At 37.8% G+C, this 17,554-nt stretch overlaps 1 protein-coding gene across 1 annotated transcript in view; it reads right to left on the minus strand.

Moving 5' to 3' along the window:
- The window catches only part of ascc3 (activating signal cointegrator 1 complex subunit 3), a 205,551-nt gene that overhangs the window by 96,240 nt on the left and 91,757 nt on the right, over nucleotides 1–17,554 (minus strand). The window contains exons 11-13 of the mRNA XM_052617566.1: nucleotides 16,361–16,525; nucleotides 1,427–1,603; nucleotides 1,240–1,311 (exon numbers count right to left, since the gene is read on the minus strand). Of these exons, the coding sequence (XP_052473526.1) occupies nucleotides 1,240–1,311; nucleotides 1,427–1,603; nucleotides 16,361–16,525 (414 nt within the window). The remainder of the gene's footprint in view (nucleotides 1–1,239; nucleotides 1,312–1,426; nucleotides 1,604–16,360; nucleotides 16,526–17,554) is intronic.

Consider the following 17,554-nt stretch of genomic DNA (forward strand, 5'->3'; position numbering starts at 1 on the left):
TATATATCTCTATTATCATAACAGTCTGAGTGATTCTGATTCCTGAACAGTAAACTTTAAAGTGTCAGCTTTGTGAACAAAGGTTGATTATGTATCTAGTGAGAAAGAATCATGAGCAGAAACCTTTTTATTTTGGGAATGTAATTTCGGTCTCCATGCCAAAAAAGGGGGGTTACTAGTAAGGGGTTAAAATATACTTTGGTGTGGTCTCCCCTTTATGTCGTGTTCACTGTGAGCCAAGTGGCTACGACAGTATGTTAAAGACATTTCATGAAGACCCTAAAGAATCATGCCAACTCATGGAAAATGGGAATCTGATGTCCCCTTTAAGGCTACAATCTCTCAGGAGGTAGCAACAAGTCTTAAAGAGTGAATCATTAAGTCATTCATTCAACTGATTCGTTCAAACATCTGATTCATTCAGAAACAAAGCAAATGACTTCTTTATGAATCATTATGAATAAGTCACCGAATCATTGGAGTACTTAATTCATTTAAAAAAAATATTCACTCAGTAATAAATTCGGAAAGTTTATTGAGTTTATAAACTCAAAGTTCTGCTGAGGCTTTGTTTGGAATTGCTGTCATTGGTGAAACTGAGCCAAAAAAATCATATTTTTTTCTAAAGGGATGTTATTGATCTTATTGTGAATATTTTGGACATGGATATACTGCTTGTTTTTTGACCTTTTGATTTTTATCAAAATATTATATTCATATTTGTAATTTCATCTTTGTGTAAAAAGACAGACCTCTCTCAGGTGACGTATGCAGGACATCTCCAATCATTTAGTCCTTCCCTTGAAACTCATGTTTATCTGCCTCCAATTTTACCCACATCTCCAAATATAATCAACAACTGCTGGATAAACCAACACATTATATTTAGAAACATAAACTGAACTTTTTTTTTTTTTTTACATTTACATTTAACAGTACTTTACAGTATTTTAGCTCTATTGAAAATATCTGTTGCTACTTCTATTTCAACACAACTTTAAAAGAGGGCACCAGCACAGGATTGTATTAGTCTTGCTCATTCCTAGTTCCCAGAATCTTTAGTTTGAAAGCAGCGAAGTTTAGATCAAATTCAGGGTGACACGGGAACGGGACTGAGTGAGATCACAATAAAACCTCCTTTGTGTCCTTGACACTTTACAAAACCCAACACTTCAGTCATAATTAATATAAACAGTCTGCGAAATGAGGAAAAAGGTCTTCAGCACACATTGACATTACCTGGTGACCCGCTCTGATCTGCTTCAGGACCTTCTCATAACAAACCTCCTCCATGTCATGTAGCTGCTGGACCTGTGACGAGAACATAATTACAAAGACACTTCATATTTCTGACTAAAACATGACTGAAAAAGTCATTTTATTTGGCATAGCTGGAGATAAAAAAAGCATATTGGCTGCTGGGTACCTTATTTGTAGTCTTGACACCAACAAAGCTCTGACCAAGTGGAACAGGACGGAAACGACCGTCAAAGTAGAACAATCCAATGCAAGGGTTCACATGCAAGAAAGACGCCACATCCAAGTAATTCGGCAGAGTTGCTGAGAGACCAAGTATTCGAATCATGCTCTGGGTCGACTCCACCTAGAGAAACATGGATGCAGGGTTAGAGTGCAGGGTTTTATTTAAATATATATATATATATATATATATATATATATATATATATATATATATATATATATATATATATATATATATATATATATATAGTCTTCTTTATTTTCATGACTAAGAAAATTGTAGAGTCACACTGAAGGCATCAAGGGCTATTTGACCAACAAGGAGAATGATGGGGTGCTGCACCAGATGACCTGTCCTCCACAGTCACCTGACCTGAACCCAATCGAGATGGTTTAGGGGTGAGCTGGACCGCAGACAGAAGGCAAAAGGGCCAACAAGTGCTAAGCATCTCTCGGGGAACTCCTTCAAGACTGTTGGAAGACCATTTCAGGTGACTACCTTTTGAAGCTCATCAAGAGAATGCCAAGAGTTTGCAAAGCAGTAATCAAAGCAACTGGTGGCTACTTTGAGGAACCTAGAATATGACATATTTTCAGTTGTTTCACACTTTTTTGTTATGTATAGAATTCCACATGTGTTAATTCATAGTTTTGATGCCTTCAGTGTGAATCTACAATTTTCATAGTCCTGAAAATAAAGAAAACTCTTTGAATGAGGTATTTGGTCTGTACTGTGTGTGTGTGTGTATGTGTATATATATATATATATATATATATATATATATATATATATATATATATATATATTAGGGCTATGATGCAAAAAATTGCTATCTAGCAAGGCAGCTGATTTTGAGTTTCAGAACAACTATTTTTTCAGGTAAAATATGTTCATATTAACATCCAACGCTGCAATTATATAATGAAGTTCAGATGACAGTATCTGACAGCAGTCACAGTAATCCTTCTTTTGACAAGTATCACCACTCTCCCACATCCTGATGTGCTATTGTGCAGCCAGAATTAAAGTTTGAAAAATAAACAACTCAAAACTAACGACAGTCTGAGCGTCTGAGACAGAGAGAGAGAGGCAGCCGTGCTATCTGTGCTCCTCCTGCGGTGCGGCTGACAGCTAAGATTGGTAAGGCCTTTAATATGATGCAGTAGCTGTCTGTCCAGGTAATCTAGATATCACACAGCTCGTCCCTATTTGCGGGTTAGGAGAATGATGAAAAGACTCATAGAGAAACCTTCTCTCAGGCTCAGTGAGAGCTCAGATCACCTCTGCTAGAGCGGCCATTGATGACCTTATGAACCACAGCTATGGAAAACTGACCTCTCGTGTCATACACACATTCTTCTGTTGTGTTAGGGTTCAACTAAAGCCGAACTGAGGCAAAAAACACTGAGCATATATATTTAAAGCACACAACAGAATCACTAAAGACACTGTTTTAATGGTGCACTTGACAGTGATTGTTAGACAGCTGATACGCACTATGGTAATGCATGCATTTCAGTTATATTTATATGGTGCCCTAATGTCATATTAACACTGCGAAGAGGCAGCCATAATTTAGTCTGGCTTTTAAGCAGCAATAAGTCTTTCTGAGTAGATAAAAAGCAGTAAAGTTGTCTTTGGAATATTTCCCTTGAATTACTGTTTTTACTGTATTTTCATCAAATAGATGCAGTTTTCAGTTTAATTAATTGGGACCTTCTGTATAACAGTATGACTTTATATATACCAGCTGTGACTTTATATCCTGTAGCTCTGCCTTTATTTTACATAAATGTTTACTTTATTTCTCATAACTGTGACATTCGGTCTTGCAATTGTGTCTTTATGGCTCAAAAGTATATTGCAAAATGTGACTTGATTTCTTATTTTGAACTTAAAGGGATGGTTCACCCAAAAGTGAAAAATTCTGTCATTGATTAATCACCCACGTGTTCTCCCAAAGACATTTTTGTTCATCTTCAGTACACAAATGAAGATATTTTTGATAAAATTACATCAGTGGTTTGATCTTAAGCTACAAGAATACTTTTGTGCACAAAGAAAACAAAAATAGAAACTTTATTCAACAATTTCCTGTTAGTCTCTGCCACAATTCATGAGAGTGCCATGACGCGTGTGTGTCCATCCTGCACTAGCATGGTCACCCTAAGACAACTAGACCTGGATGGCCATCTGTCATGCTAGTTTACTGATACTTTATAGTCTGAACACGGATTCACTTCATAGTGTCTGGCAAAACTGGCACAGGATACACCAGCCTGCAGCACGCCAATGGTCTTCTCTCATGCTTCAGGTGACATTTGAGGCATTATGAAACATACTGAAATCAGACTTGGCATGGCGTTATTTTTCCAGCTTTTAAGAATCTAAAAAAAAATTTAAAAAAATGTGAAAGAGCTTTTTAATCCACCTGGTCTTCACTGGCTAAAAGACCTTCTTTAAATGGTTTGAAAGTGATTGACAGCTTCAATGGAGGGACTGAGGGCTCTCGGACTAAATCTAAAATATCGTAAACTGTGTTCTGAAGATGAACGGAGGTCTCACGGGTTTGGAACAACATGTGGGTAAGTTATTAATTAAATAATTTTAATATTTGGGTGATCTAACCCTTTAAGTGTCCATGTCCACGTAAAGGATTCTCCTCTCCTGGGCAGTTAATATGCCACCTTCTGTGGCAGTGGCCTGATAAAATCCTTTGCTCTCTGAGAAGAGTCGAACATCATCTGCTCACTGTTGTGCCATAGTTTAATTATCGCTGGACAGAAGAGAAACGGCTGCAGACCCAGTGCTGTCATCCTCCTAAGGACTGGGTTGAGGTTCCTTCTCCTGGCAAACGTGGCTGGACTGATGTCAGGAAAAAAAACAGCGGCGTGACATTAACCTGCGTTTATTTCACCAGGTATATGTCTGTCGTGCACCCTTCAGGATTGCTGATCTGTCTTGTCATCTCAGCACACGAAAGATCAGAGTATGCGGCCGCTTGGAGTTACTTTTACTTCCATCTTAAATGCAATGAGCACACTCATTTCGTTATTTCTCTTGCTCCTACACTCCATGTTCGTCACTTTATCAGTAAGTTGTTCAAGCTGCTTTCTCAGATTCGTAGCTGCCCTCCTATCCTCCCGTGTAGCTGCTTGAACTGAATCAACCCAGTCACATGTCTGTTTGACGGCGATGGCTAGTTTTTCAACCTCTGCTTTTAGCTCTTTTACAGAGTTGTTGGTTGCTTGTATGTCCATATGTAGGTCACGCAATTCCAGGGTCAGTACAGAGTCTATCGCATATCTTACTGTCGAGGCCACAACCGAGTCTAAAGTACTTTGCCATTCCTCTTCGGTGATGGCGGAATCTTTGAATTTGGTCTTTATTGGCGACTGCTCAACACTCTTTTCCGATTGTCCTTGACTGTTGAAGTACTCATGATGGAATAGATACAGAGTGGTTCGAAATTTACTATCAGGATTATAGAATATTTGACAGAGTGAGCAGAGCGAAGGACTGTGTGTGCACTGCCATCGAAGGGTCACATCAATGCTTTCACTTTCTAATAATACCACTCACATGTATAATCACGACACGTTCAGACATGAACCGAAAATCAGCATATAGGTAGCCTAGGCTACTCGCTTCACAGATCAATTGTATGTCCCAATGATCACAGTCCTACTACTGATGACCTTATAAATCATAAAAGCACATATTTTTCTAAGAGTATAGCCAGCATGTTTAGTTTCGCTTATAGCTTAAACTTTACCTGGGAGTTTCCTGCTCTGACTCAAAAGCTGAAAAAAGCTACTGTTGCTTCCTTCGTCACCTTCAAAATAAATAAGCATTGTACACTAGGCTATATAGGCTAGAAATGGAAAAGCAGTTTCTGGTCAATTTTGGCACTAAAAAAAAAATACTGTATCTTCATATGTAAAACAGTGTGCTAGTTTGTCATTAAGATGCTCTTTTAAAAGATCTATCATTATATACATTTGTAATATATATTTATTTTAAATTGATTTTATCTATTGTAAGTCGCTTTGAATGAAAGCTTCCGTCTGCCAAATGATTATGTAAATATTAGGGTGGAACAGTTCCACTTTTTCACAGTTCGGTTTGTTTCACGGTTTTAGAGTCACGGTTTCGGTATAGTTGTATATGCTATGTTTATGGAAAAAAATGTCGAACCGTGTGTGCTAAACTCAACAGTTCGGTTTTTTCAGTGAACCACAGTAAATATAAATGTAATTCTGACCGACCTGTTCCCTCATTGGCGAAAATGGCTGGGATTTTGCAGCAACTTGCTGCATCTGTGGCCAGGGCTTTTCTCCTTTCCCTCTCTGCTCCTCCTTTGCGCTCCATTTTTTGCGCGATTTTCTGAGATAAAGCCTGCCTCTGGATATAGCCAATTAGGCAGTGCTTCACTGATGTTTGCTCATGTGGTGGGTTCATATCACTCCGCGATCGCCTGATACGTAGATTCATAAGACCGTCAATTAATTCGCAGTTGCATAACAGCCTATTGCACGTCAGCCTGATCGACGGCACAGGGGCAGCCGGCAGGCCAGAATGACTGTCAGGCCACCGGGAAATGTCCCGGTGCTCCCGATGGCCAGACCGCCCCTGGCTATAGGCTAATCCGTAAGAAATGCATTTTTCTCCGCCGCGTTCACTACTGCGAAGATCGCGAGTCAGTGTCAACCTCATCTTTGCAGCTGACACAGAAACACTTGTTTATTAATAAACAATTAAAATGTCATAATATTTTTTTTACAGTGTTTAGGTGCCGTTTATATAAACGCGTCACCACTGCATGAGAGAGAGAGAGAGAGAGAGTGAGAGAGAGAGAGAGAGAGAGTGAGAGAGAGAGAGAGAGAGAGAGAGACACACCCATGCAAGGTCTCTCCCGCTCTGCCGTGCGCTCGCTACACGGTTTGCATGCGCACTTTTGCTCGCTCGCTCTAGATTTGCAGGAGATTTGAACTAATTTCCAGGAATCATAACATTACAAAAGGAAATTGTAATATCTTTTTATTATTATTTTGGTATGATGAACATTCACCCGCCAGTGTGGCAGATAGCCTTTTGAGATTAAGCCTGTTTCATACCGGACACCGAAGCGATGCGGAACGGAAAATCACGCGCGGTCCGCCCCCTGCCTGTTCACACCTATGATCGCATTTGTCACTCGCGGTATTTTAATTTGAAAATTGTTTATATTTTGACAATTGACCGGATTGTCTCGTGTTTCTTGGTGTGACTTCCTTCCGGAATTGACGCGGATCACTCGCGGCTCACGCAAAAAATAGACCAGACGCTGAAACTGGCGCTTCACTGTCACCAAACGGAAAATCTAACCGCACTTGGCGCTTGTTAATTTCGGACCCTGGCTGCGGGCCAATAAAAACTGGACTGCGGGCCGCGGTTTGGACACCCATGATATAGACCCAGTTAGATGGGGCTTCGAAAATGTACTACCTTGTCAGATGACGTTTACTACTTTTTACTGGCCTTAATTTGGCATAATTTAATTTACTACCTTTTACTACCTTTTACAACCCGCGGAAACCCTGTAAGACTTTTTATTTATTTATTTTTTTTAACCTGTTAACCTAACCCCCATTATGGGAATCACAGCTGAAAGTGCTCTACCTAACTTATAATTGCAACAGTTTCCTACTTTAGTGTGTTACAAGCATAATTTCGGTGTCTTTGGAAAGACGACCCTTTGGGCTTTACTTTTTATCAACAAGATTTGATAATGTTCAAACATATTAAAAGTTATAGATAAAATTAAAGTTAAGTGCCTTGATTTTTTTTTTTATTTTTTTACCACACTTAAATATTTTTTTATTTGATATAAAAATACATGAAATCAGTCCTGGAGCAATCTAGAAAAGTAATGGATTGAAAGTCACGTCTCATGTGTTTCTATTTCAAATCTGAATAAGATATCATGAAAAATGAGGCCCCTGCAAATATTTTTATGAGACTATGTCTAGAACCCCCACGCTCCAAATATAAGAAAATATTTACCAACTGTATTGAAGGCTTCTACAAACTATTTAGTCAGTAAACATACCACTGCATAGTTTTTTTTTTTCAAAAATTTTAAAACACTAGACAGAAACTTAGCTGATTTGCACTCAAACAGATGGTAATCATGCAGATACATACACATTAAACATAAAACGCACTCTCACAAATATAAAAACTGTTAAAATATAACAAACTGAGAGGTGCGTCAGAGCGCGTCACGAGCCGTCACGAGAGAGCGCCAGAATTCAAATATACTATCTTTCGCCTATCTTTTATTCACTTTTTTTTTTTTTCGGTAGATCGTCTCTTTCTGTTTGTGACACTGTACGCATGCAAAACCATGCTGTTTTTTTACTACCAAGACGCTGTTTCTGACCGTGAGTTATTCCATGATGGACACAAACCGTTCTGTTGCTGAAGAACTGAAACGTAAACAAAGGAATTATAATCCATATTACAACGTTATTGCTTCGTTGGACTAAATGTGCTTCATGAGATGTCGTTCAGTGGACCCTTACCTTTCTAGTTAAACCGGGATTTACAGCTGTGGATGTGTTTATGACTCGTTATTACGACAGATCTGGTATGTACAGCGTTTCCTTTGTTCATGTTTTTATGTGTACTTGATTACACAAATGTAGCAAATACAGTCTTTGTAAGCTTTCCAATGAAAAACAGCGATCTGTCGTCGATGCTTGAAGCTTAGATCTTTATAATGATACATAGATTGTCAAGATTTAATTTTGTCCCGTTTCATTTAATCTATTCATAAACACTGACACATGCGAGTTTAGGGGCGTTGAGGACACCCGCGTCGGGGTGCTCGCTAACAGGTTAATGGTCACCAAGGCTGCGTTATTTTTATTTTACTTAAAATACTGTTAAATAATGCAGTAATTTTAAATAACTATTCTGTTTTAAAATGTAATTTGTTTTTGTGATAACCCATGAGAAATGTGAAAAGACTATGTAAAATTATGACAGAGAAAAAGAGAGAGAAAGAGTTCCACGTAATTAAGAAATAAATTATATTTGAATGATGAAATTTCCTGCCGAATGTTCAGAAAAACATAATTTCAAGAGGTTATAAAGTAAAAGCTTTCAGAACTCTCTCATCTCTGTGTTTGTCCTTTGAGGACTATCTGACACTTTTATAGTGGGTCAAGTTTTAAAAGACAGGCTCTTTCTTTTAATAAACGACATGGCAGAGTGCACTTTTATGTCTGTGAGGTAACAGTAATGATAATGGTGCTGAGGAGATCTCTCTCACTGCCCTTGCAGAAGAGGACCGTGATTGAGGAGAGTAAAGTAACACCATATAAATACCATGTACAGATGCGTGAAAACTAATAGTCAGTGTTAGGATCACTGAATCTGAGAAGCCTTCAGCACATTCGAAAACATGATGGCTGAATTTGGTTCAAAAGTAAGATGTATTTTCTTCTATCATTTTTAAATGGGTTGCAAGTATTTTCTGATACATTAAAAACAAAAATGCTATATGCACATAAAATGCTGACCCTACTAACCATGAAATCATATATCATTAGTTATCTTAGCAAAATAAATCGCTTTTATTTCTTTGATATCCCAATTATTTTGTTGATTACACTGTTCGTAGTGCTCTCCAGTGCACAGCCAATGCGAATCTGTCTACAAAGGTGTTTTCTCCCATCTAATACACCAATATCACCCTCAGATACAGTCAATCCAAAGAGCTTGAATATGACCCTAAGCTCAGCTTAAAGGGGGTCATATGATGTGATTTACATTTTTCCTTTCTCTTTGTGTTACAAGCCCTTACTGCATAAAGAAGACTTGTAAAGTTGCAAAGACTAAAGTAAATATAGTAAATATAGGTAATGTTCTTTTTAGCAATATCATATGACCCCTTTAAATATGCCTGTACTTGCCTGTGAGAAGAGGTATGAAATAATCATAATTTAACAATCCCATAATCAATTCTGGTTCCCAGGAGTGTGCATGTGTGCTATCTTTAGGCTGCACTAAGGCTGGCAGCCTAGCTAAAATAAGCAAACGCAATCTTCACTAACTTTTTGATGTAAAAAAGCTAAGCATTTGACAATGTCTAAACAAAAATGGCAAAAACATGAATTACAGAATTGATGCTAGAGGATTCAACAACCCTAATATATCAACCTTGTTTTTGTTTTCCTTCCTGAAGAAAAAAAAAGCCAAGAAACATTGTTTTCCATCTCCTCCACCATCTTTTATTAATGATGCCCCTCATTTTGCTACTTCCACAGGCCACGATCTTGCTTACTGTGCAGGAGATCAATAATTCAAGTCTCCCAAAGACAAGAATTCCTTCAAATTGTGTTGACTTTTGGCTCTATTACTGTGCACATACCCTAATTAAAATAAGAGACATAGGAAAATATTTCTGCTGTGTTATGGGGTAAAATTTCTTGATTTTGTGGCATTTCTACTTCTTTTTTCTCTAAGGAAAAAAAAAACTATTGTGCATGTAACAAATAAAAAATTAAACCATTTTGTACATGGTTTCTATATGAACATGAACACAATTTACAATGTAAAACAGTTTAAAATAAAAAAGAGCTTAAATGTAACTGTTGTGGAAGCTTAAGTGTCAAAACTGTTGTCTGCATATCAATTACTGTATTATTAATATACATTTTATCTGTTAATATAGATATATATATAAAAAAAAGGCCAGCTACATATGGCACCCTAAGTTAAACTGTTCCAACTGTTCCTTCTTAATACTATGGTGGCTCAAAACATTTCACTTTGTAGGTGGCCAAACAAGAAAAGGTCCTAAGCCTGAGCCCAGGGGAACACCGTTGTCGCGTGTTAGTTAACATGCTTCTCTTTCATTTTGGCTATATTAGGGCTAGGGTTATGATAGGGTGTTAATATAAGGTGTGTCTCCTGTGAGAAGATTTGTGTGTATGCTCATCTGAAGTGCACAAACCCGCACCTCAGAATGCGTGGAGATAACAAGCTCTCTCTGAAGTATTATGTTTAAATGGACAAATTCACACAAAAAATGTCAAAATGCCCATCTTGGTAAGTATCCTATAGTAGACATAGTCGGCTGAACGTGCATTCTCTTAAAGTGATGGTGCTTTCTTAATATTATTCAAACAGCTACAACAACAAAAATCACTAACTGCTCTTGACTTTATTTTATTTGTATCTTTACTCTATTGCATTTATTTGTGCTGTGTCTTGTAGTTAGATACATTATTCTTATTTTCTTTATTTTTATTTGCCAGTGTAGCCCAAACATAACACATAGCAAAACTGTGACTCTAAAAGTTGAACTGTTCCATCCCTAATATATATATAGATAGCTTTTTTTTTTTTTTTTAATGAGCACAATTCCTTCCTCTTTCAGAGTATTAGCCATAGACATTTATCTGTAGTGACTAACATGCCAGAAGTAGGGGTTGTAAGAAATAAGCATCTAGTTTGTAAGCAAGAAACTAAAATTTCTTCCATTTCAGTTCTTTGTACAGAAGCACATCTTTAATGCAGCAAAAATGTTGGTGCCAAGAGGACTGAATATTCTAATTCACTACCACTAACTGCTGCCTGATGTGTCACCATGACATTAGCCAAAGTAACAGCTTGTTATCTTTTAGCTTTTAAAATTGAAATGAAGTGCAAAGACTGAATTCATTATAGCCAAAGAAACAAAATCTGACATTGAAAATCTGGTGCACGGTATGATCTTCTACAATAATAAGCTCCATTTGGATTTAAGAAAAGCACACACAGCCTCGCTGAACTGATATCAGTTAGCACTTCAAACGAATAGAGTGTGGACACAGTAAACAGCAGTATCACTTGAAGTCATTTCCTTTCACTTACTCGGCACTCAGTCCTACTGAAAGCTTCTCTCAGCTCCAGACCTCAAAGTAAAACTCACCTAACGAAAAATGTGCAATGTAAATGAGAAAGCTGAATTTTCTGACAATTTGCCCTATGAAAGAGTCTTGAAGGGCAAAATTAAAGTGGTAGTTTAGCTGTGTAGTTTGTCACAGAGTATACATGAGCTTTGCTGGAGTTTATTCTGAAAAAAATTCCTGCGTGTGATTGACACCTGACTGAGGCTTGTCAGAACGGAAAATGGATACGGGACACCCAGTAATATGGGCTGTCGTCTCTCCAGCTGTCAGGATTTGCATAATCACACTAATATCCCAAATGGCCAGAGTGATTCTAGTAAGAGCGACTGCCAATCATCATCAGTGGGGTCCTATCAATCATACACACACATGCATCCAATGGAGAAGGAAATTACATAGGAACTGGACCACAAATGAGTGAATGAACAAACTACAGGGCTACCTGTATCTATCAGGTATTTAATACTAAATCATTAGCAGAAAAGACAATACTACTATTCTATTACTATATTGCAGACCAAAAAAAATTAATAAATAAATAGTTTCACGTCTATTTCTGCACACCATAAGCTTTTAACATACTGTAGATGTGACAATCTTATTTTAGGTCGAAGGCCAGACTGGACATAATGTCCCCTTATGCAGACCATATATTTTAATTTGCCCCAGCGGATGAACAATTTACACACCTCTGGAGCTAATAAAGTCTAAAATTAACTTTATGCTACTGTAATAACCAATACTGAGATATTAAAAGAGGAAGAACATGAAATGTATACATATAAAAACATTTATATACAAACTAATATTATTAATTAACAATACAATATTGAAAAGAAAAAAAGAACAACACACTGCTCCTAGCGTACCTACTATAATAAGCAACCTAAACCTAAAGGGCCCTATTTTAACCATCTAAACACAGTGTAAAGCGCACGGCGAAGGTGCACTCAGGGTGTGTCCAAATCCACTTTTGCTATTTTAACGACAGAAAGCTGAAAGCTTCTCAAGCGAAGAAACCAATCTGCTCGTGTGCAAAGTTAAAGCGCGCAAACAGATCAACTACGAGACAAGCAGGAATCCACCAAGTCAGTTAATATATGTGCATTGGCACAATTGTTCAAATAATTAGCCAATTTCATTCATCATTATAAGTAGTAATAGGCTGAATTTAAATAAATAGCCTAATTCTAATACACGCAATGACTATCCATCATTTTATGTTTATGTAGCCAACACAATAATATATTTTTACACTGTAATCCTTTTGTTTTACATATTTGGCATGTTTGTATGATGCTCATCCGTGTGTGTAATAAGCAAAGTCAACGCGCAATGTGGACTCGCCCAGAGGTGCATTTTCTAACAACTCGCTCTTTAAATAACAAAAAAAATATTGTGCCATTGACTTTAGACCAGGTTTGAGTTGGTCTATGGCGCAGTCTATTATTTTTTAGATCCTTAAAATATCAATGCGCCAGCAATGCACCTGAACACACCTTTTTTAGACCAGCACATCCATGGGCGCAAATCCATTTGCTAATTAAACGACGTGGCGCTGCATGAGAAAATTCGAACGGCGCCGGACTGAAACTAGCAAACACACGCGACTTGCGTCGCATTGCACTGGGTGTATGATAGGGCCCAAAGACAAACATAACAATTATAAACTGTTTAACACATTTTAATTGCAGGCCTGCCTCTCAGTCAAACTCCAGTAGCACTGAATCAAAATTACTGTTTCTCTTGGAAAGTATTGCAAACATATTCTTTCGGTTCGGTACGCGGTACACATTATGTACCGAACGGTTCGTTGGACTAATTAATTATATTTGGAAAACAAATAAACATTTGTGAAATATAATGATATGCGTTCAACAAGGTAGCCCAATAACCCAAACGACGTAACAGGAAACGTCCCTGGCACCCCCGAAAAAGAAAAAAAACACCAACTTTTATGATTTTGTTAGGCTACTCAGTCAGGTGCTCGCTCACTCAGTACGCGCTGAAGGCTCGTTGCAAAATGGCCAATGCGTTTAACAGACCAGAAATAGAAGATCCTCCAATAACCAACAGGTCTGGTGTTTGGGTGCACTTTACCAATCGATCGGGGTGTAACAGAAATGAGTCGAACCAGACAAATTAAAAAGTCTATCAAAGCGATGTTTGAAACACGAGAGCCGAATTCCTCAGGAAGTCATAAATCAGTTCTAGTGTCACAAGAACCAAGCAAGATGACCAACCAACTTGTTCACACAACAGCTTTCAACATTAACACCACTAGAACAATTATTTACAATTTCAATTCAAAGAAGAGAAATTTGGTGCCAAATGTGTTGTTGTTCGTAATGGAAATGCAACGCTGGACATCACATGTAAACCCAGGAGATCAAGTTAAACACTTCCATTGACTTCCCCCACCCAGCAGAACCAGACTGAAATTCCTAAGGGGGGGAAGGGCTTTAAACCTCTGTCTTCACAGAACGTCCCTTTGTCAGAGAATGGCAAAGAAACTTCTTTTGTACAGATATGTGGACCAGAATGAACTCAAAAAGACTTATAAATTAATCAGTCAATCGCTTCACTCCATATTCATTTATGTGTAACCCACACATTTGACTATCATGTTATAATCACTTATTGTGTATGTTTTTTTAATAACTATGGTATAGCTTAACGATTTATAATCGTGTTTGGTATGTGTGTGATCAAATTTTCTTGCTTGATATTGTCCTGACAATCATTTATTTGTAAAATATATCATAACCTGGTAATAGGAATCATGTCCAAAATTAAACCCTGCAAGGAAGGAAAATTCGGACCACATGCTTGGTAAGATAAACAAATGATTTATGATACCCCCCGAGCCAAGACAATATCTGATTGGTCAAGACAACATTTGAGGTGTGGCCAGCAGGCCAGTTAAATACTTTGGACACCATGAAATCTTGCTTTTAGTCTGCTTTTAGTAGGCTTTTAGTCTCTGCTAATAGTCATGCCTGCTCTTAGCTTGTAGCTTTGCTACCTAGCTTTAGCTTTTAGCTTATAGCCATGCTGTTAATCATGACTGTTCTTTGAGCGCGGTTCCAGCGTGCTTCGGCCTGCAAGCCTGCTGCTACTTAGCCACGATGAGAAGGGACACAACCTAGTCTCGTCAAACTTTATTTCTTTTCTTTTCCGTTTGAGAGTTGCGTGTTCTGAGTTAAGTTTTGTAACGTCGACCTCGTCTGTGCGTTTCAACTCCAACCAGCCACTCAACTCCAGCTTCAGCCAACGCCCAAGCACAGGCTCCCCAAGACGTCACTTCAGCGACTGAACTTCCAGCCAATCAGCGACCTCAGGATAGCCCTTTCACCGAGACTCTTCCACAGGAGACGCAAGTAACTTTACCTCCAGACTGTGACCTTTGCTGGTGTATCTAATATAATTTTAACCTCACTGAGGAACTCAATGCGAGGGCTAATTACGTGATTGATGGTTGTTCATGTTTATGCAATTTAACGTATTGCTGTAAACTTGGGATTCCATATTTCCATTCTCTTAAACTCATCTTTCCCTAACTTTATATCTTCCTGCAACTTTTGTGAATGTGTGAGTGCGTGCGTTTATGTGTTAGATTAGTTTATATGTCTTAGATTTATCTAATAAAGCCTTATTCATATTGAAAAGAGAAGTATCTTGTGTTTTGTGCTTACAAGTTAATGTCTTAAACTGCCGATCTTGTTACTGTGCTAACTGATAGTGTTTCACTATAGTGTGGATATTAGTATCCAGCGCAGATTTGATGTTAAACGGCTCGTTCACTGAATCACAGGGCGTCTCAGTGATCAGCCGTGAAACAGTGATTCTGTTCAAATTCCCTTTAAAATCTTAAATGATTCCCTTTGAGCTAAACTGACCTGTTTCCCTTACAGGGACATCCAAACAAGCATGGAAATCAAAATGGACTAGTACTGTACTGTGTCAGAATTTCCTGAGCAGTACAATACAATTAACAGGCCTGCACGTTATTAGATAGAAGAACTGTTATAAATAGAACGTATGCACGGGCAGTTTTGAAAACTCCACCTACTTTGCTCTTGGGATAGTGCAGCGCAAATCGCGTTGTATCTGAAGGGCAACGCTGAGCCCAGGGTCCAGCACAGCACATACCGCATCCTGTGTGAAAGACCCTTTAGCCATTTTGCAACAAGCCTTCAGTGCATAGCCTACTGAGTGAGTGAGCCCCTTACTCTGTAGTGGAAAACGCAGGTTTTAAGAACATGCTTAATGTAATTGAGCTCCGTTACAATATTCCTTCACAAGCCCATTTCAGCCAGACCGTAATTCCTGCTTTGTTCCAAAAAACATAAGCCCTATGGAGAACCAATTGAGTAAAAACACACGACTCAATATAAAGAGTTATAGAGTTCCAGATAAAAAGTTAGATCTTTGTATTTGTTCATAACTACTAAAACAATATAACATTTTCATTTTTTTATATATATAAGGACCTGTTTTTGTTTTATACAGTATGCTGCTAAGAAAACACCATAGACGATGGGTAAAGAATTGTTCAATGTGTAAAAAAAACAAAAAACATACTTTGTTAGTTTTTATAAATAAAACATTTTTTAAAAATCAAGGAAATTTATCTGCCAATTTTTTTCTTTTTGCTGTATCTAAAACATACCAAACCGTACCAAACCAAACCGTGAGGTAGGTAAAATGTCTCTTATCCTCAACAAGGCTGCATTTGTTTGATAAAAATGCAGTAAAACTGTAATGTTGTGAAATATTATTAAAAAAAAAAAAAATACATTACAATTTTAATACATTAAAAAAGAGAGACTTTCAAAGACTACTGACACTTTTCAGTCATTTGACTGCATTCCTCCTGATTAAAAGCATTAATTACATTGAACACAGTGAGCGCTATATCAGAATGTGTTACCTGACGCAATGTCCGGGCCACCAGGCTCTCCAGAACAGGCCCTCTATCCTCATGAAGAAGATGAACTTCATCCAGGATGAGCAGTCGGACGATCTGAGACAAAGCCACGTCCCCCACACTCTTCCTTGTCACCACATCCCACTTCTCTGGAGTCGTCACCAACATCTATAACACAATACAGTCATTAGATGATTAAGGCCTTACAAACATGTGCTGTGAATTATCAACAGCTTGTCCCGGTGTTTGCCAGTAACATGATTTCTGCAGTATACTGTCAGTAGATTTGATACAAACTGTCTATTAAACATAACAAACAAATGTGAAGATAAACCAACAATAGTGCATACTAGAGGCTGTGCTGCAGATATTTTCTTCTAGTCTGTGTCAACAAGAGATCCCACGACTTCAGATGCATGTACTGTACATGATGAATGATTAATTTTCTGGATGACTAGTCAACTATTAAAAGTCATGCAACTCCTAATGCATACTCAAGCGAATGAGATGCTTCTACCATCTGGATAACTGTACGAGTATGTAATGAGATTTCTACCATTTTCAAACATTTTTACATACCAACATTCATCTACTGATAATATATGTGTTTTGACACTGGTATCTCTTTCTCACTTTCTCTTGGAGGACTTTTTGTTTTGCATTAACAATACTTTTACAAATGACTGGTGGAAACTAGGTCTGTGAGAAGCTAACTCTTAAAAAGAATGTCCTTTATATCTCTCCAGAGAATTACACACGGTTTGTTTTTAAAAAAGTAATGAGAGGCTAAGGTATAGAAATATCTCTGCATCAGTAATGTCCACCATCATCAGACAAATGAACAGAAAAGGCCATCATTCTCACCGGTCCATTTACAAAGGTGACTGATAGTTAACTGAACGTCTCCTCAATATGTGAAGGGACTTGATGAAAAATGATGTTTATGCATCTCTAATGACTTACGTTTCAGACAAAATCTGGCCAGTTTGATTACTTTTCTGGAACCCATGAACAGCTAGAATCCCTCCAAAAGAAGCTAAAGCATTACGTATGTGAGTGTACCATAATCACTGAGCTACAGCTACCTTCGTGATGTCCTTTTCTGTGCCCAAATATGAAGCTGATTTGGCTTGTTCTCTAGTATTCTTGGCACTTAATGTTAAGTTTTCTTGTTTGGTGGTTCTCAGCTACCTGCAT

The sequence above is a fragment of the Carassius gibelio genome, chromosome A16 (assembly GCF_023724105.1).
Source record: "Carassius gibelio isolate Cgi1373 ecotype wild population from Czech Republic chromosome A16, carGib1.2-hapl.c, whole genome shotgun sequence".
Lineage (NCBI taxonomy): Eukaryota > Metazoa > Chordata > Actinopteri > Cypriniformes > Cyprinidae > Carassius > Carassius gibelio.